Source organism: Xyrauchen texanus, chromosome 32 (genome assembly GCF_025860055.1).
Source record: "Xyrauchen texanus isolate HMW12.3.18 chromosome 32, RBS_HiC_50CHRs, whole genome shotgun sequence".
Taxonomy (NCBI): domain Eukaryota; kingdom Metazoa; phylum Chordata; class Actinopteri; order Cypriniformes; family Catostomidae; genus Xyrauchen; species Xyrauchen texanus.
The window spans coordinates 26536432-26557550 of record NC_068307.1 but is presented as its reverse complement, the minus strand read 5'-3'; the positions used below and the strand labels follow the sequence as shown (position 1 = coordinate 26557550).

The following is a 21119-nucleotide window of genomic DNA, read 5'->3' as shown; positions in this document are numbered from 1 at the left end:
ATAGTTCCAAAAATTATTTTGGGCGCCAGACAGGTCAAGCCTGTCTACTGGTAGATTTTTACCCTCAAGCGATAGCTCACAAAAAAAACACCAGTTACATACACAAAAAAACGTCTAGGTTACAGATGTAACCTCCATTCCCTGATGGAGGGAACGAGACGATGTGTCGGAGAAGCGACACTAGGGGTCTCTCTTGAGCACTGAATATACCTCTGATCTATGAAAAAAGGCCAATGAGAAGTTGGCAGCCAGTATTTCCATACCCCGACCCCGGATATACGGGTATAAAGGCGAGGAAATACTAGAGTTCATTCAGGATTTTTCTGAGGAGCTGGAAATGGTTCTGGCCACTACAGCGGTTCGGCTCAGCGATGTGGCCGGGAAGACACAACGTCTCATTCCCTCTATCAGGGAATGGAGGTTACATCCGTAACCTAGACGTTCCCCGTCTGTCGCTCTCTTCAACGTTGTGTCGCAGAAGCGACACTAGGGGTCCAATTTAAATTCACCATACACTGAGCCGTGTACGTGTTCTGCTGACAAAGGAGCGGGCAGGTATTTCTTACGTGCCAAATGACTGGCTGTGTCAGACTGCACGTACCCTTCCCCAATGCCCCCAAAAAAGTCGTCGGAATCCTTCTGGTTACCCTAGACAGGGGAACAAGGCGACGCTTGCCAACCTGGGAACGGGAGAAGCCTGGCCGGACCTCTTTTCTCTCTATGTTTCTCGCATAGAGCAATAGACAGCCGGGGTCCTTACATGCATCAATGGAAGGGGGTCTTACCCAATTTCCTATTCTTTCAGGGGGAAAAGACCCTGCGGAGACCACACCTACCCGGCGGGGAGGTAAAGTGGCGAATACATGACATGTGTTTTTAGGCGACACGTGGAAGTGACACGGTGGTAGATCCAGCCTCAGCGAGGGGGAGTTGCTACAACACGGCGACCGGGGGGCAGCCGAAACTTACCTAAGGAAAACGTGGGTCTGCTCGTAAGGGGACCGCATCGCGGAAAATACTCAGAGGGGGAGTCCGAGTAGGAGTCCTCACCCTGCGGAGCACCTATTCCAGTATTGGTTAGACTGAGTACCCGTAGTGGATTGGGTCGGCAAGTTCCTCCGCTGAACTGCGGACCCATGAGGGTTAGGGAGGAATTGACCAGTGATTCGAGATGTGGAATCTCCTGGTAAAAAAGACGCAAAATTTTACCTCAACCGAGGGAAAGGGCACTATATGCAAGCGATTCACCCGGCCAGCCCATCAGCGTGTTACCGAGTTCTACTGGCTCGGATCTGAGAAAACACGGGATGAAACTGACTCAACCCTGAGACTGTAATATCTCGTAAAGGTGTTGGGTGTTGCCCAACCCGCTGCTCTACAAAAGTCTGCTAGGGAGGTACCCCTGGCCAGTGCTCATGAGGATGCAACACTCCTTGTTGAGTGAGCTCGGACCTGCAAGGGGGTGGGCACGGCCTGGGTGTGATAGGCTAATGAAATGGCGTCTACTACCCAGTGGGAAAGCCTCTGTTTGGAGACAGCGTTTCCTTTCCGCTGTCCCTCAAAGGATACAAAGAGCTGCTCAGAATGTCTAAAGCTCTGCGTGTGGTCCAGATAGGTACGCAAAGCACGTACCGGACACAGCAACGAATGGGCTTGGTCAGCCTCCTCCCGGGGCAGCGCTTGCAGGTTCACTACCTGGTCTCTTATGGGCGTGGTAGGAACCTTGGGCACGTAGCCCGGTCGCGGTCTTAGGATCACGAGTGTCTGCCGGACCGAACTCCAGGCAAGTGTCGCTGACAGAGAATGCTTGCAGGTCCCCGACCCTCTTGATGGAAGCGAGCGCGATCAGTAGGGCAGTCTTAAGAGAGAGGGCCCTGAGTCCAACTGATTCTAGCAGCTCGAAGGGTGGTCTCTGGAAGCCCGCGAGGACTACTGAGCGATCCCAGGAGGGGAACAGGCTTGGCCAGGAGGGATTTAACCTCCGGGCGCCTCTTAGGAACCTGATGATTAAGTCGTGCTTACCAAGGGACTTGCCATCTACTGCGTTGTGGTGAGCCACGATAGCAGCGACATATACCTTTAGTGTGGAAGGGGACAGCCTCCCCTCCAGCCTCTCTTGCAGGAATAAGAGCACCTAACTGCACACCTCTGTGGGTCTTCAGCCTTGGAAGAACACCAATCTGTGAACAAGTGCCACTTCAGTTCACAGAGCTGCCTGATAGAAGGGGCTCTGGCTTTGTTGACCGTGTCTACGATGGTAGGTGGTAGACCAGCTAGATCTTCCGCGTGCCGTCCAGGGGGTCTGGATGCGGATGCCAGAGCAGGGGAATTTGCCAGGGAGGGGCTGTCGCGAGGAGTGCGAGGTCCGAGAACCAGGCCCTGTTGGGCCAATAGGGAGCCACTAGTGTGACTTGTTCCTCGTCCTCCCTGACCTTGCACAGCACCTGTGCAAGAAGGCTCACTGGGGGAAATGCATACTTGCGTAGTCCCGTGGGCCAGCTGTGTGCCAGTGCGTCTGCTCCAAGGGGAGCCTCTGTTCGGGCATACCAGAGTGGGTAATGGGAGGCCTCTTGGGAGGCAAGCAGATCTACCTCAGTTGTTTGTGGTATTTTGTTCCCCGTCTGTCGCTCTCTTCGACGTTGTGTCGGAGAAGCGACACTAGGGGTCTCTCTTGAGCACCGAATATACCTCTGATCTATGAAAAAAGGCCAATGAGAAGTTGGCAGCCAGTATTTGCATACCCCGCCCCCGGACATACGGGTATAAAGGGTCGAGTTCATTCAGAAAATTTCTTCAGAGCCGATGGTTCTGCATGCTGTTCGCGTGAAGACACACCCGTTCCTGTATTCCTCTGATGCTACTGCATGCTGTTGGATTGAGGGCGCATTACAGCGCCGATTTCTCTTTGCACGGTAGTGCATATTGCCCCTGGGCGCTTCGACAGCGCAGTAAACCCAAACTCGAAAGAGTTATTTAAAAGAATGATTTCCTCTAAAAGAGTGATTTTCTCTAAAAGAGCAAAAATACACAGCGGCGTTGAATGTCCGGAGCAAGGTAAGTGCAAGGTACTACCTGCTCCGCCCCGCTGCGAAGCCCCGCCGGGTACATAAAAAATACTTATCCCTTTGGTGCCCCTAACACGGAGATTGGATCCGTGGCTCTCACTTCCCAACCCGTCTCGCTGGCTGGCCCGGACCATCTGACTCAGTTACGTAATTCAGTTTGCCAGGCCCCCGCCCCCTTCGTGGGTGTCCACTTTACCGCAGCGCACGGCCAACATGCCAAACTCCTGTGTACGGAGATCGCTACTCTGCTACTCAAAGACGTGATAGAGCCTGTCCCTCCAACCGAAATGAAGAAGGGTTTCTACAGCACTTACTTCATTGTACCCAAGAAAGGTGGCGCCTTATGACCGATCTTGGACCTGCGAATTTTCAATCGAGCGCTGCTCAAACTCCCGTTCAAAATATCTTGAAAAAACTAAGTATATTGACATGACAAGTATATGGGACAGTGGGGGCTCAGTGGTTGAGGCTCAGGGTTACTGACCAGAAGGTCGGGGGTTCAAGCCCCAGCACCACCAAAATGCCACTGTTGGGCCCTTAACTCCAGGTTGCTCCGGGGGGATTGTCCCTGTAATAACTGCACTGTAAGTCGCTTTGGATAAAAGCGTCTGCCAAATGCATAAATGTAAATGTAAATGTACCTGGGCTCTGCCGAATCGTTCCCAAATCAGCTGGACCGACTGGGGGTGAAGCCTCCACTCTCCGCTGGGCAAGCGTTGTCGTGACAGTGCGTCTGCTATCACATTGAGTTTGCCGGGGATGTGAGTGGCACAGTGACCTGAGTCACCTCCTTGGTGATTTATGTACGCTACCGCAGTGTTGCTGTCTGACCTAATTAGGACGTTTGTCTCGAATTAATGGGAGAAACTTCCGCAGGGCAAAGAAAACAGTCAACAACTCTAGGCAACTGATATGCCAGCGCAGCAGGGCCCCTCTCCAAAGGCCCGCAGCTGTGTGCCCTTTGCACACGGTACCCCAACCCAATCTGGAGGTGTCGGTAGTGACCAGGACGCATCGGGACACCTGCTGCAGGGGCACACCTGCCCGTAGAAAGCAGAGGACAGTCCAGGGTTTTACTGTTTTTCGGCAGGTGGGGGTGATTGTAGCACGCACCTGAAGCTGAAGCCACGGTGAAGCGGTCTCATATGCATCAACCCCAGCAGCATGGTTGTGGCAGAGGATGCTATATGCCCCAGGAGCCTCTGGAAGAGTTTTAGAGGGGCCGTTGTGCCCGGCCTGAATTTGGCGAGGCATCTCAGCACCAACTGCGCATGCTCGTTGGTGAGACGTGCAGACATTGAGACTGAGTCTAACACCATGCCAAGAAAGGAGATGCTCTGAACCGGGGTGAGCTTGCTCTTTTCTCAGTTGACCTGAAGCCCCAAGCGGCTGAGATGCCTGAGCACCTGGTCTCTGTGAGAGCATAGTAACTCTCGGGAGTGGGCCAGTATGAGCCAGTCGTCGAGGTAATTGAGTGTGCGGATGCCGGCTTCTTGGAGCGGGGCAAGTGCTACCTCTGTGACCTTCGTGAAGACGCGAGGGTACAGAGACATGCAGAAGGGGAGGACTTTGTACTGGAACGCCTGGCCGTTGAACGCGAACTGTAGGAAGGGTCGGTGTCGTGGCAGAATTGAGACGTGGAAGTACACGTCCTTCAGGTCTACCTCTGCGAACCAATCTAGGTGCTGGACGCATGTCAATATACTTTTTCAAGATATTTTGAACGGGAGTTTGAGCAGCGCTCGATTGAAAATTTGCAGGTCCAAGATCGGTCGTAAGCCGCCGCCTTTCTTGGGTACAATGAAGTAAGTGCTGTAGAAACCCTTCTTCATTTCGGTTGGAGGGACAGGCTCTATCGCGTCTTTGAGTAGAAGAGTAGCGATCTCCGTACACAGGAGTTTGGCATGTTGGCCATGCGCTGCGGTAAAGTGGACACCCACGAAGGGGGGCGGGGGCCTGGCAAACTGAATTGCGTAACCGAGTCAGATGGTCCGGGCCAGCCAGCGAGATGGGTTGGGAAGTGAGAGCTACGCATCCAATCTCCATGTTAGGGGCACCAAAGGGATAAGTATTTTTTACGTACCCGGAGGGGCTTCGCAGCGGGGTGGAGCAGGTAGTACGCTGTCAGAAGAGGAGGACACATCCCCACACTCTAAAAAATGCTGGGTTATTTTTTCTACCCATTCGCTGGGTTAAGTATTTTAACCTATTTTGCTGGGTTATATTCTCGGTATTGGCTCATATTGACCCAGCGTTTGGGTTCCTTGGTTGACACAAAGTACACTTAGAATATTTGACCCAGCGTTTGGGTTATCTCATCTCCTCGTGCTGTTCAAGGACAAAACGTAACGGTCGAGAGGAGGACGACGTTGGACAGTATATGAGTAAAGGTAAGTGATGATATATGTTTTGCTATAAATCTATAAAACTATATTTAAACTAGTGAGAAGTATGATATTTTTGGGATTTACATAATTAAGGAAAAGTGACCATTAAAAACACATTAAAAAATGAATAGCCTGAGGTAATCGCGTCGTGGCCTTTACTCATCGGGTGCCGGTTAATGACAATAATTCAATTGGCCGGCGTCAATTATTCCGTTTAAACAATGGATTTCAAGACATAGTTTTTTTATTTTTATTATTATTATTTATTTAGACATTCATTTTTTCGTCTTAAATGCTATAGTGGTTGTATAAAACAGGTTATTTCCATATTGCGTTTTTCAGCCTTATCAAGATCTTATATTGTTCACTTTATATCCCTCAATTAAAATGAGAATTTCTTCGTGACTGAAAATGTTCTTCCTGATCCTTTTGTCCGCCATGTATAGGCTATGAAAGATGTGTTAATATAACTTTTTAGATTGTACGTCGTTGTTTTGACCGCTCACGCGAGACAGCAGTTTGTAGTGATGCGCGCGGTTCCTGTTTACAAATTGGAAGGCTGCTGATTGGAGTACAAAAAAAGACGTAATTCTGTGCGACTACGCATCACTTTACGGAGAGCTTACGACATACTAGTTAAAGGGCACCTATTATGGCATTTAAAATGTTCCTAATATTGTTTTGGGAGTCCCCAACAACAGTTTTACATGCATGCAATGACAAAAAACACTTTTGTTGTCTTATAATATGCATTTATGTTTACCTGATTTGCTCACCGACTCCCAAATGATTCGTTCAACGACTCATTTTTCCAAACCCCTCCTTTGCGTGACGCTAATCTGCGATGATTGGTCAGATGACCCAGTCAGTTGTGATTGGTATACTCTGTGCAGAGATTGTCGGAAACGGAACGCCCATCACTGCTTTGTAGTAAAAAAATCTAAATCAGAGAAGGAATTTGAGTTGATTTATGTTAGCGATCATAGCCCAAATTTCGGTGGTAAATGCCCAATCAGTTATTGTTTGCTTTAGCCCAACGCATAAACATATTGGTAAAGCACTGCATTACTACAAGTTATTGCTCTATTCTTTATGACAACTCCAATTACATCGACAAACATTTCACAGATTTCAAAAAAATTGACATTGGAGACCTAGAAGCTGCGCTGAGCGTAACTTACACAACACACACAAATACTTATTAAGCATGCTAAAAAACACATAAAAGCAACAATTATTAATAATAATTACAGGTTGTGATTCGGAGGAGAAAGCTGATCCAAATAAACTTGGTACTGAACCTTCCTTCAGTATCAACCGGCTCGCGAATCCACACTTGAAAGCATTCATGTTCGTAAAGCAATCGTCATTAAAATGAGGCAAACACAGCACAAGGTTCGGGCTATACTTGTGTGGTATAGTTGTAAATATAAACTCTAGCCACTGATTCTTCACATGCTCGTCCCTGGGCAGTGAAAAAAAGGTCGCTTTTGATATGCACTTCAGAACACAGCGTCTTGTTGTGGACATGATGTTTTCAAGTTTTCCCTGGTGTCTGCGTGCGCAATGAGTGGGCGCAGCCAATTTGATAATTTTTCGTCTTGACGTCACAACGAAAAGGAAAATGATGCATTGGAAAAACGATTCATTACATTGACTCACAGTTGACTCCTACATTTGAGAGACAATAACTTTTTTTACGGTGAACTTTCATATATAAAACTTTGCAGGATGTTTTTGTTCACTTAAATCTATGTTACACACTACATGAAAGGTAATTTTCAAAATTCCATAATAGGTGCCCTTTAAGTTCTGCCTTAAGAACAGGTGGCGCAACCGAATTAAGCACTGACTTAGTTACAAACTAACTAGTAGTTTCTAAGCCCTTAGTGTGAGCTTTACGTCCTAACTTACTTGAGAATTTACGCACAGCTGGTGCAACCCTACTCTGCTATTTAACAAACAATGACTAGCATACACGTCATATAATCACAAAAGGGGTGCAATATGTTTTATTAAACACAAAATAGGAAACTTAGAAACCCTTACAATGTTGAATTGTTAGGGATATTACAACCTCTTGTCTTTGAGGATAGCTGAAATAGACAAAAAGAAAACTAGCTAACAAGACACAACAGTGATAGCTAGGTTTAGCAGTAGCTAGCTAACTTAGTCAAGATATTGCTAATCAGATGTTTCCTTGTGTTTTTGTACAGCAATGGACATTTTTGTGAAACAAAAACTCACCAACTGAAATCTTGAGTGTCTTGTTGAAGAATTTGCAGGTAACCATTCACAAATATCTTTTTCAATTACTCTTAAGGATTTTTTGTTTTGTTTTGTTTTTTTTGGGGGGGGGGGGGTAAATAATTGTGATTTTCTCCAATATAACCAGTGTCAGCTCTAGCATTTAAACCGTGTCAGAGTATATATATACTGTATATAATGTAATCCATGCCTGATTTTACTGTTTGTTTGTTTGTTTGTTTGTTTTTGCTTGTTATCTTCCAGATGAGCAGATAGATGATGACAGTTTCTTGTTATTGGATGAGAACACAATTGCAGCCCTCATTCCAAAAACTGGCCTCCAACTAAAATTTTTAAAACATTTCCAAGAACTTAAATTAGTAAGTTAGACATGCAATATATCTGTTTTCGTTTTTTACACACTTAAGGGCAGTCCACAGCATTAACAGTGCTTCCACACATTTTGAATGCAATCAGAATGGTTGTCAAAGGACTTTTTATTATATGAGATCATACAGAAGGCACCTAGTTCAACACAATAATGACCATAACACCAGCAGCTCAGCTAGGTCTGATTCTGACCAGGCTCCCAGTTTGACATTTGAGGCACTTGATGCTCAAGAACATACTTGTGTGGAAGTGTCTGACATTAGTGGGGTTTGTGATTTGGATGATTTGGAAGAAGAGGATATGACAGATAGGGTAGCTCTTTTCCTGGCTAAACTGAAATCGAAGTCTTCACAGACATTCACTGCTGTGAATTTTACAGTGCAGGAAACATCAAGTCTGTTGTCTGATATTGTCTCCAAGCTTAAGGAAAGAAAAATGTCTTTGCTTAAAGATCTTGGACAAGACAAAAGCGGAGAAGCACAAGAATTGAACAGGCAATTCGAGGCAGCTTTTGAGCTCTTCAAAGGCTTAGAAACTGAATATAGGCAAATGAAGTATTTTATGCAGTCTGGTAACTTCATTCAGCCAGTAGAGGAGGCGTTCCCTGGCATTTCCTATGTTCAACACACAGATTCCAACAGTGGTACAGTTAAGCAAATTTCAGTGTGTGACACGTTTCAGCGCATTCCACTTAGACCTCTCCTAAAAAAGCTACTTGAACTACCAGGCATCATGTCTAAGGTTATTGCATGGCAGAAGCAAGACAGTGGTGCTCTGCAAGACTTTTGTGATGGTGAGCTCTGCAAATTCCATGCCCTGTTCTCCCGTGAAGTCTCTATTCCTCTTCTTCTTTACATTGATGATGTAGAGACTGTGAATCCCCTTGGCTCAAAGACATCTGTCCACAAATTAAGATTTATGTATTTTGCTATCAAATGTTTACCGAAAGAGCTGCTTTCCAGCCTTTCCTCACTTTTTTTGCTGGCAGTCTACAAAACCGATGATGCCAAAACCTATGGCATTGATGCTGTTTTAAAGCCCATAGTGGAGGACATAAAATCATTAGAGAAAGAGGGTGTTGATATCAAAACATCATCCTTTGAGGGAACAGTAAAAGTCAGCATCTGCCAGGTTGTTGGTGATAATTTGGGGATGAATGCAGTTCTTGGATTTACTGAAAGCTTTGCCAGCAATTATGCTTGCCGGTGGTGCCGTGTTCCAAAAGAAGTCCTAAGGGTACAGGTAAAAGATGACCGTGGCATTCTCCGTACTGCTGAGTCCAATGAGAGAGACATTGGTCTTGATAGTGTCTCGGACACTGGCCTAAAATGTGCAAGTGCCCTCAATGATCTCCACTTTTTTGATGTCAGCAAAAACATGGCACCAGACATGCATGACATCTTAGAAGGTGTAGGGAGTTATGAGATGAAGCTGATCATAAACTCACTGATTGAGGAAGGACACTTCACCCTAGACACACTAAATTACAGGATCACAAGCTTTGACTATGGCTTTAGTGATGTCCACAACAAGCCCACTTTGATTACAAAGCATTACCTGCGTAACGAAGATAGGGTCATGAAGCAGACAGCAGCACAGATGTGGTGCCTTTTGAGACTCTTTCCTCTAATGGTTGGAGAGCTAGTCCCAGAATCAAATAGGTTCTGGGAGCTACTGCTTCTTCTCCTTTCCTGCATGGAATAAATTTTTTCTCCATCACTCACTGTCGAGAGCGCAATCTACTTGAAGTGGCTAATAGAGGAACACCATACTCTCTTTCTTGAGTTGTACCCACATCAACATCTGAAACCTAAACACCACTTCATGTTGCATTATCCAAGAGCTATAAGACAGCTTGGGCCATTGGTGCAGTTTTGGACTATGCGATTTGAAGCGAAGCATGGCTTCTTTAAATGCATAAGCCATATCACGTGCAACTTCAGGAATATCTGTAAGACGATGGCCACTAGACATCAAGTAATGTTGTGTTACAATTTATTTTCTGGAGGTGTCTTTGATCACAATGTTGAAGTGGGCCAAGGTCACAGCACTATTCTCGCTGATCTTGAGAGAAGTGATGAAATCCAAGGAGGCTTGGAAAATATTCCATCCTACACAGAGGTGTATGTGCCAGCCTGGGTAAAACTTAAGGGAACAACATATAGGCCAGGTATGACAGTGTTTGTGTCTTACTGTTCAAGTGGTGACCCACAATTTGGATGTATAAGACACTGCTTGGCTTTTAACTCCAAATTTAAATTAGTGATTGAGAAGTTAGTCACTGTTGGATTTGAAAGGCATTTATTTGCCTTTGCTGTGCAACACACTCGTGCCATCACATGTATTGATGTCACTGATCTGACTGATCATCATCCTGTTCATACAGTTCAGTCATTCAGAAAGAATGATGACTGTTTTTATGTGTCTCTCCGATACAGGGTGTTGTAATGGTCTGAAAAAAACTAACTGAAATCAGTTATTGTTTAAAATGGTCAAATTTTATGTAATTTAATAACATGTAATCTAACCATATCTGGTTTAATCCAAATAAACTTTTCTTAGTGTTTAGTGTTATTGAAGGCTTTTCAAAAAATATTTAGAAAATCAGTTTACATTTTGTTAAACAAATACAATCTAGTTATGGGGATATTTTTTTTAGTTGGAGGCAAGCTTCATCATTATCTAGCTCCAAGCATGCATAGAGTTCTGTGAAACCAGAGGTGCCTATGTCCACAAACCAGCTATGGTGACGGGTCAGGACCAGTAGACCTTTGACATAGAATTTGTGCACATTTCAGGCCTGCCTGGCAGTTGTGTGAGTCAAAAGTGCCATAAGATAATAATATGATTTGTATTTCCAAGTCTTCCTTATCAATTTCTAAGTAAATTTTAAATGCATTAAGTTAACTTATATTCTTATATAGAATACTGTATATTGTATTTGCCTAAACATAGTTTTTTTGTTTGTTCTGTAGAACAGTATCCCGCCACAGCACGGCACTGCATATGAAAATGCACAGGCCACCATTGCATCTGAAATTGCACAGCCCAGCACTGCACATGAAAATTCACAACCAACATTTGTTCTTAATCTTTTTCCAGATGACACGTTTGTATGTTTCCTGACAACTAGGAAAAGCATGAGTACTGACAACTATTTTTAATTTGTTGTCAGTACCTTTTTGTAAAGTAACATTTCCTACATTTACAGTAAGATACTATATTTACTGACAAATCTGCTATGTACCAGGATATCCGTGCAATTCTGATGAAAGCACCACATGGACCCTCTATTGTGGAGAGTCTAGAGAATAATACAATTTCCACCAAGCAAAGGCGTGCAATGGTGCGAATTACCGTTTCTTTTCTTATTGAGAAATATGGCGAAACGTGAGTATAAATACTATGTATTTTCACCCAAATCAATTCAGAATAAGACTATCTATTTTGAAACAATGTTTTTCTTTCTTATCTGGCAATCATAATACAGACCATCAACAGAGACCAAAAAGGCAATGGCCATTTCTCTAGTAGAGACATTTCCCTGTCTCCGTGACCCTGAAGGAAATGGCTTTGTGAGTATATTAATCTTATTTTATTCTGCTGACCGACATTATCTATCTCAACTGTCATTTAACTTTTCTGTCATACTGTGTTATACTGGTCAACTTTTTTTGTTAAATATCATTTTTTTATGATTTAATTTTTTTATGTGAGTTTACCATTACTGGTGTTTTTTGCACATTGGTGATTTAAGGTTGCAAATGATACTATGTATATTTTGAAACATTAAATAACAACAACAATGACAAACATTATCTTTCAGGAGGCCTGGTTCAGCCAGGGGCGAAAACACAGGCCTTCCACAGGATTTCTTGAGGAGCGCCTTCGCAATATAAGAAAGCGGATGCGGAGATTAAGAACACAGCCCTCCATAGTGCCTGTCTGTGAGGAGAGGTTGACTTTCATTCCTAGTAAGACTTATGCTTATAATATTTGTTTTAAAGAATGAAAAACTATCTGAAGAAAAATCTACTTAAATTCAGTGGGAAAACAAGTTTATTTTTCTTAACCCCATTGGCAGATTATTTTTCTTGTAAGAATAAAATCAGATTTCTCTGAAAACAAGACTTAATATCTTATGCCATTTTGCTTGACAAGAAAATAGTATGGTTTTTAGAATGGTTAGATATTTTTACAGTAAAACAGGACAAAAATACTGGGTTAAATTGTGTAATGTGGCACAAGTCTTCATAGCTATTTGATAGCCCATATTTATTTATTTACTTTGATTATTCAATCATTTTACTTGACTTATAGGTTAGATTTTTTGGAATATTTGAATGAAAGAACAAGAGGATAAACAGCCTGTTTTTCTCATATTTACCAAGGGTGGCAATATTTGTGGAGGGCATGTAAATATACAGCTGATGTAAATTAACCAATATGACTTTTCACTTTGTCAACAGCATCAACTTTGTCTCCTGAGAGAGCAATTCAATTAAAAGAATGGCTAAAAAACAATACCAGACCACTGGACCAGGTTGAGCAGTATATGAAAGCAACTGCTCTTTTTAGGGCTCACTGGATTCGCCAGAACAGCTCGAAACCAATATCTGAGATTTTATCAGAGTTCCCTCGTCTAATGGATACCCCAGGCATGGTAAATGCAATATATCCTCAGTGTCTTTTTCGCTTTGTTGCCTAGTAGATTGAAGCAGATGAATTTTAAATTTGATTTAATAATAATTATAATAACATTAATCATGTGATAAAGTGCCAGCCTCACTTTCATCAATGGGTAAAATAAAAAATACATTGAATTTATCACTAAAATTCTATGATGTTATAATCATAATTGTCATAATATTAATTTATAACTACAGATATCTCAAGACTTTAGTGTACTCCACCCTGATGCTGCTGACAAATTGTGCTCATCCTGGTTGCCTGACTTTGCTGACAAGATCCTGGCCTTTGCTAAAAGAGATGGACGACAAATGGATTTCCTCAATTTAGACAACATATCTGCAGGTTAGTAATTATGTAAAATCAAATGCAGAAGAAACTAAGTAAAAGTACTTGCCCCTTCTTGATCTTCTCTTTTCTCACTTTTTAAAAACACTAAAATGCTGTTTAGCTTATTTAAAGATGTGTTTCATGTGAGTTGATCACACGTGGCCAGGCGAGACATCAGGGAATGGTCTCTGATTTCATCACCTTTATGTCATCTCAAACTCAAATAACTTCCATTCCTCTGCAAAATACAAATAAATTATTGTTGATGTGTGCGACCTATAACAAAATTGTCACACCAGTTGAACTATTTTGGAACTTAAATGTTTCAGACCCCATTGAATTGTATTACAAGTACAAACAGACATCTCCTTCAAATTATGTTTGTTTGTGTTCTGCAGAAGTAAGAAATTCATATGAGTTTGAGATGGCATAAGGATGAGAAAATTATGAAAGAATTAGATATTTTGGTGAACTATTTTTTAAAGCCACACAGAACCAGTAACGTTTAAAACTCTTGTTAGAGCAGCAGTTGTTTAGGAGCTGAGATGTGTACTTTAGCTACTGTCCAGTTCGCATTGAGGATGGATTAGTGTTTACACCTAAAATGTGACGTGGTCACTTGTGTCTTTGATGACCTCCATACAGTATATGCTTTTTGTGATCCAGTTACAAAACATTTTGGGCCCCCATTTACAGCTGTATTTTGTGCTGATCGCTTGTGATCGGATCACTGAAATTAACTTTTTTCTCCTTTTAGATACCAAAGGCACCATGGCACTGAAAATTTTACCTCAGATCCTTCCACCATCTGTGTACAAGATTGGCAACAAAACATTCCGGCCAACTATTGAGGAAGCCAGAACCTCTTTCATTGATGTACAACCAGTAAGTAGAACATGTGAAAACAACACCAGAGCATGCTTCTTTATTTACTTTAAATTACAGCTGTTATTTAATTGCACTAAACCTGTAACAATTTTTTGGTAAGGAGTACATGCACTTTAAAGTTTGATGTTATTTTCTTATTTAGTCTGGAACCAACATGGTGCAGTACCTACTAAAACAGAGGGAGGAGAAGCCCTTCCCATTTGTCTTAGAACTTGGAGTTGGTGGACAGTTTTTCGTGGTGGTGAATGGGGAAGCCCTAGAAGAGCAGACTCTCCTCAAGGCAGATGATGTTTGTTTCAAGTCCTTTTTTTGCTTTGACACCCACTTTCCAAAACAATGTTCCCCTGCCTGGGAGTTTTTACAGCAGGTAGTTTATGAGTTGCCTGGTTCCGAAAATTCAAATATTCGCTTTTTGCGTGCCTCCATTTATGCTGCTGAGGACTAAATTATTTATTAAACTAACTAATGTATGTATCTATTTTTATTTATTTATTTATTTATTTATTTGGTGTTTTGTGAATTGATTTGCTACAATTTAATTCTTAATTAAAGCACTGCCTTGTTCCAAAAATGTAATTATAGATTGTTTGAATAATTTTATGCTGGACTAAAGAAATTAAATGTTAAATAATATACTGATAGTATTTATTTAATTTGATATTCTGTATAATAACTATTTGCTATTATTTTGTCATCAGAAATGTATTTTTTTAATAGTGTTTTAATTTTCTGCCTGATTCAGAATAACATTATAGTTTTTGCTGGCCATTTAATAATTAAATAAAATGCTTTCATGTTGTACATGTATACTGTTGTGAAATGTTTTTTAATAAGCATAACATGCTTATTACTATTTTTAGTAGTAGATTATCTAAAATAAAGAACCTTTAAAAAGTAGTCGCTTTTAACCCAGCATTGTGTCAAGAAACAACCCAGCACACTGGTTAAAATAAATAACCCAGCACACTGGTTAAAATAAATAACCCAGCACACTGGTTAAAATAAATAACCCAGCAAGCTGAGTCAAAAATAACCCAGCGTGTGTTCTGTCCAATATTTACCCAGCACTGGGTTACCAAATAACCCAGCAATGGTTATTTTTAACCCAGCATTTTTTAGAGTGCAGGCTCTGGTGCTGAGAAAAGACTCGAAGCACTTACCTTGCTCCGGACATTCAACGCCGCTGTGTATTTTTGCTCTTTTAGAGAAAATCACTCTTTTAGAGGAAATCATTCTTTTAAATAACTCTTTCGAGTTTGGGTTTACTGCGCTGTCGAAGCGCCCAGGGGCAATATGCACTACCGTGCAAAGAGAAATCGGCGCTGTAATGCGCCCTCAATCCAACAGCATGCAGTAGCATCAGAGGAATACAGGAACGGGTGTGTCTTCACGCGAACAGCATGCAGAACCCCGAAGACATTTTCTGAATGAACTCGACCCTTTATACCCGTATATCCGGGGGCGGGGTATGCAAATACTGGCTGCCAACTTCTCATTGGCCTTTTTTCATAGATCAGAGGTATATTTGGTGCTCAAGAGAGACCCCTAGTGTCGCTTCTCCGACACAACGTCGAAGAGAGCGACAGACGGGGAACAAAATACCACAAACAACTGAATGCAGTTCAATATGATATATTTATCCCCCCATCCATAACACAATCATAAACACAATGTTTAACAGAAACAGTTGGCTGTGAATGTATGCGGTTATGTGTGTGTGTGTGTGTTTGTGTGGGTGTGTGTGTGTGTGTTTGCAAAAAACTGACCAGGGATGGCAGGGAGAAATATTCTCGGGGCTTGAGGTTGCAGAGAAGACGACACAACTCGATTACCTGAACTGGTTATTTGACAATATCCTTCGCATAAGATGACAACACTCTGCAGCCAGCATTAGGAAGTGCTGCGCGGAACCGCTTCACTTTGGCATTAACACTGGCCAAACACAGAGCGCGTCCCGCTCTAGCTTAGGAACCGATCTCATACACCCTCAGGTAATCCGTGCACCTTGCTTTCTACTAGCGCCTCTCAACTTCCCCCTGTCTCCATCTTTACCTTCCTTTTTATCATTTTCTTTAATTGTTTTTGTTCCATATATGGGCATGGATTGGGCAGATTTTTTCATGCACCGTCACACTATAAATAAGATTTAAACAACCTTTTATAGGTTCAGTAATGCTTGCGTGTGCGGTACACCTCAGAGCATGGAGTAACACAAGGGAGTGTTGCACAGCACACATATGTATTTTTTTAAAGTGCCTCTTCTTTGTCTTCCGTCTGCTGGAGACAGACTTTGCAGTGCCGCCTGGTCCTGCTGCCCTGGTAGGTGGTTTGAGGAAATTCAGAGGGGAAATGCCTGGCTGTTTTAGGCAGGATGGCCCCTGAACTGTGCTCCTCAAGCAGCCCTCACATCAGGCTGATCCTGAATTGCAGGGAATAAGTGGAGTGCCCTATCAATAGTAAGGGGCCAGTAAGGACATGACGATGGACCCAGAGATCCCAAGTCCCTCGTAGTTGTGGATGTGAGTGGTGGATCCAGTGTCACCAGTGAGTACATCACACTAAATTACAATATAAGCTCAATAACTTTAATCTCATTTACATTAGTCAGAACACACTTTGCCAGCTTTCGTTTCACTCCAGGTGGCATTTTCTCCAGCTGTTCTGCAGAATAGCGGTTTGTTTCCTGATCTTCTCAGCATTAGACCTCTGTGGGAGATGCAGGTGGGGTGTGACTTTGAGGTCCAGGAGGGTTAAAATTGCTGGTAACCCTGCAGCAGGAAGAGCTTACCTCTTGTGTGTGCAGCCGATGAAGCAGTGGCTGAGACATCTTCAGAATTAAAAATATATATATTTCTCTGATCTCATCTTTGAATTGTTTTCTTTTAAAAGCAGACCTCTTTTTCTGTGGCAATTGTGTAAATAAAACTGTAAATGCAATTTTTGAAAGAATCTGTGTAAAATCTTTGATTAGCACCAATGCGAATCTGAGGTAAATTTGACATGCTGTGACACTTGTCACTGGGGGAAAGGGAAGACTACGAAGCATAAAAAGAAAACGAAAACTATGAAGCATTACTGATGTCAATGCTTTATTTCAGATTCTTAGTTTTTATACAAACATCTTATTGTCACAGTTTGTCTCCACCGTGTTCAAGGACTCTTATTTTAAAGTTTTCTCCTGCACTACATTTCCCAGAATCCACTGCTATAATCACTCCATCTTTATCCCCACCTGTGTGTCATTCCCTCATTAACTTTTCAAGGGCATATATGGAATGCGTAATGTGAAGAAAAGTAATGTTTGATGTTAAGTTTTATGGTTTGTTTCCACTCCAGCGTTTGTTTCCACTCCAGTTTGTGTAATTAAAAGTCTCAAAGATTCTACTCCTGCGTCTCCTCTCTTCCACTCCATGTGCACCAAACTTTACAGAAGGACTGACCCAAAAAATATTTTTTGGGTCAGAAAGATTTACAAGGCGTTCAAAGCCTTCTCCTCGAACAAGGAGATCGTCAGTTGAGGATCACGTGCGTGAGTTTCTCCATCTTGCAAATTTGTGCACTCTGAGGACCACTCTCTAGTCTATTTCTTAAGAGCTGGTCTGAATAGTGCCCTGGAGGAGCGGATGCCTCCGGTGGGTCCTTGCTGTACGCTGTGCAACTTCATTTGTGGCTCACCATTCACTGTGGGTGTGGAGGATGAGGACTTTGATTCTCCTCCCACAGTGGACAACTTCAAGCTTTCCTCAGCCCCAGCTTCCACAACTCATTCCTCGTTCTCTGTCTCCAAGGTAACTCCACTCTATGCAACTCCCCTAAATATTTTTTTTGGAGGGCTCAGCCTATCCTGTTTCCGGTGGTCTATTCCCTGCCACAGCCAGCAGTAATGCTCACGTCTGCCACGGTTAAAGAGCCAGTACACACGCCTGCCACGGTCAAAGAGCCAGTACCCACGCCTGCCACAGTCAAAGAGCCAGTGCCCACGCCTGCCACGGTCAAAGAGCCAGTACCCATGCCTGCCACGATCAAAGAGCCAGTGCCCAAGCCTGCCACAGTCAAAGAGCCAGTGCCTGTAGCCTCGACCGTCCCAGAGCCAGTGCCTGTAACCTCGACCGTCCCAGAGCCAGTGCCTGTAACCTCGACCATCCCAGATGCAGTGCCTGCAGCCTCGACCGTCCCAGAGCCTGTGCCTGTAGCCTCGACTGTCCCAGAGCAATTGCCTGTAGCCTCGACCGTCCCAGAGCCAGTGCCTGTAGCCTCGACCATCCCAGAGCCAGTGCCTGTAGCCTCGATCATCCCAGAGCAAGTGCCTGTAGCCTCGACCATCCCAGAGCCAGTGCCTGTAGCCTTGACAGTAACCACACTCCCTGCTGGCCGAAGGAGAAAGAGAAGGAAAAAGGCACCTTCTCCCCAGTTTCTGCCATTGCTCACAACCACGGCTCTCAGCTCCGAGCCTCTCCCGGCAGCGTCTAAGTCTCCCTTGGCTCCACCTCTCTTGGCTCCTCCCTCGGCTCCGCCCTCGGACTCTTCCATGGCTCCGCCTCCCTCGGCTCCGCACCGCTGTCTTCCATTCTCATATATGTCAAACGTGTGTTTATATAACTTTTATAATGATCGTATTATTATTGAGATAAATGCAATTATTGATAGGCTGTGACAATGACCATGTTTGTTTAGATTGCAATGCAGACATCAGTTTCCAGAGCATGTCAACATAATATTTGTTTCATGTGAATAAATCATTACGTTTGAAAGGTGATTGTTTTTCTCAGTTATTTTTGCGGTTGTCATATGATTTGCGCTGTATACTTGTATTTTAATACCTCTGTGTTTATTTGAATGCCTGTTACATTCATTTATTTTTGCATGTGTTTAAAAAGACTGAGCAGCTATTATAGAAATAAATGACAAGCACTCTCTCCATAGCAGCAGCAGCACAACAGCAGGTTTGGTGAATTTCTCAGTTTGTCCGCAAGGTCACAGTGTATGTGTATAGACAGTAAACTTGTATTCTGTGTTTGTTTGATTGTTCGTAACATAAAATAAACATATTCTAAAAGACTGTTCTAGCCGTCGACTGGGCGCTTCGACAGCACTGCTAAAAGACAATATTGTGTAAAAGAGTTTATTTTCTCTAAAAGAGAAATGCACAGCTGGCATTGAATGTCCTTTTCAGGACGTGTCTTTATAAAGATGCCCTTCCGCCCCTGTGTATTTCCTGGATGCGGTCGATATCTCTCCGTTCTTGACGGTCATAGACGCTGCCTCGTGTGTCTTGGCCACGATCACACTGAGGCGGCATTTGTGGATGGTTCGTGTTCTCACTGCGAGAACCTAACAATGAAAATGTTGCGGTTGCAATGGAGGCAATTTAGGGATGGCAGCGGGCTCGGTTACGCCGGTTTGATCTCCACGGACCACCCACACCGTGGCATGCTCGCTGACTTCCGCCTGAGCACGAGGTGAGAGCGGCACGCCACACAGCCAGTCTGTTTACTCCCTCGAGCCCCCCGAGCTGGATGATGAGTTCACCACTGCATCGGAGAGCGTTCTGGCATCTGACGCGGAAGACTCGACTGGACTGCTGCCTTCGGGTCGACACGTTCAGTCTGAGGCTGACGCCCAGATGGCTGACATGCTTGCCCAGGCAGCCATCAGCATGGAGTTGGACTGGAAACCTCCGTTTTCCCCACAGCCTTCACGACTAGACGATTGGTGGCTTCCCGGAGGTGCATGATGAGCTGACGAAGTCGTGGAGGGCACCTTTCACTGACTGCAACCGACCTCCTCGCTAGACCGCACTCACTACCCTCGGAGGGAGGGATGCCCACTGGTACTCTGATGTCCCCCAGGTGGACAGAGCGGCTGCGATCCACCTGTGTCCTGAGAACGGCGTCACCTGGCGGGATCGCCCAGTGCTCCCCTCCAAGGCCTGTAGGATGTCAGCCTATCCTACAGCGCCACTGGACAGGCTGCCTCCGCCCTGCATGCCATGGCCATCCTGCAAGTTCACCAGGCCAAGGCACTCAAAGATCTGCACTTGGGTAGTCCTGACCCCGACGTGTTGCAGGAACTGCGCTCAGATAAAAATTTATGCGAAAGATAAAATGCCCAGATGGGAAGAGGATTCAGGGGTTTCCAGGGCAGGATCAACAGAATCAGGCCAGCCTGCCTCTACATTACAGAATACTTGACCCAACAACATGAACCGAGCGGGAATGGGGAATCATCCACTGGATGAGTATGTTGTGCACTTTTTTGATTTTGGCTGATTTTGCTCTTAAGGATTTTTATTTGCTTTGGACCAAACAAGCCAGTCAAGTCTCTTATGCCTCAGGGCCAAATCAGCCTTGACTGCGGTGTACCCGGCAACTTTGACCACTGCATCCCCAGCCACCTTGACTGCTGAGTCCCCAGCCATCTTGGCATCTGAGTCTTCACCCTTAGTCTTCGCTGAGTCTTGGTTCTTATTATCATGTTTTCAAGTTTAGTAATAGTCATGGTTTACACTACAGCAGGCTTCCATTGTCCGTTACTTTGCTGGGCATATATGCTGTCTCCGTGTCCCAGTGTGATTTCACGGATCTGTCGTAATATGATTTCTGCTTTACCTGGCATTGTTCTCTTTTAAGTTGTACTGCCGAAGGTTTACATGTTTTTGGTTGCAGAAGCTTGCCAGCGATGGGAAGGATTGAGCGAAGCCGTCTGCTCATGAGAAGCTGTGCTGGTGATTTAAAACCATCAACAGGTGCATTTCTATGCTCCAGAATGCTCAGGTATGGATCTTTTCTTTCTTCACGCACTTTTGTGAGTATACGCTTTGCGGTTTGGACTGTTTTTTTCTGCGAGGCCGTTACTTTGGGCATAGTACGGGCTTGTTGTTGTGTGCACAAAATCCCACTGTTTCGCAAAAACGCTGAACTCCTGAAAGCTGTATTGCGGACCGTTATCCGACACGATCTTCTCGGGCACTCCATGGCGCGCAAACATTCCCTTGAGCTTTTGGATTGTGTGTGTTTTTCCAGCTCAAAAAAACGACTGTAGTAGTCGACGGCTATGATGTAGTTTTCGCTGTGCCACGTGAAAAGGTCAGTTGCGACCGCTTGCCATGGACATTTGGGAATCG

The 21119-nt window shown here is 44.0% G+C and overlaps 1 protein-coding gene across 1 annotated transcript; it reads left to right on the top strand.

The window, feature by feature from the left end:
• Positions 1–10048: 10048 nt before the first annotated feature.
• LOC127625980 (uncharacterized) lies at positions 10049–16750 on the top strand. The gene is made up of 10 exons (XM_052101483.1): positions 10049–10228; positions 11065–11202; positions 11340–11479; positions 11580–11664; positions 11916–12063; positions 12559–12752; positions 12976–13123; positions 13866–13993; positions 14139–14285; positions 16637–16750. Exons 1-10 carry the CDS (start codon positions 10049–10051, stop codon positions 16748–16750), a joined length of 1422 nt encoding a protein of 473 aa, XP_051957443.1.
• The last annotated feature ends 4369 nt before the right edge of the window (positions 16751–21119 follow it).

Coding starts and splice junctions, on each gene's coding strand:
- LOC127625980 (XM_052101483.1), top strand. CDS start 10,049: ATGGCCACTAGACATCAAGTAATGTTGTGTTACAATTTATTTTCTGGA. Junction 11,203..11,339: donor TTTTTCCAGATGACACGTTT/GTATGTTTCCTG, acceptor GCTATGTACCAG/GATATCCGTGCAATTCTGAT. Junction 13,124..13,865: donor TTTAGACAACATATCTGCAG/GTTAGTAATTAT, acceptor TTCTCCTTTTAG/ATACCAAAGGCACCATGGCA.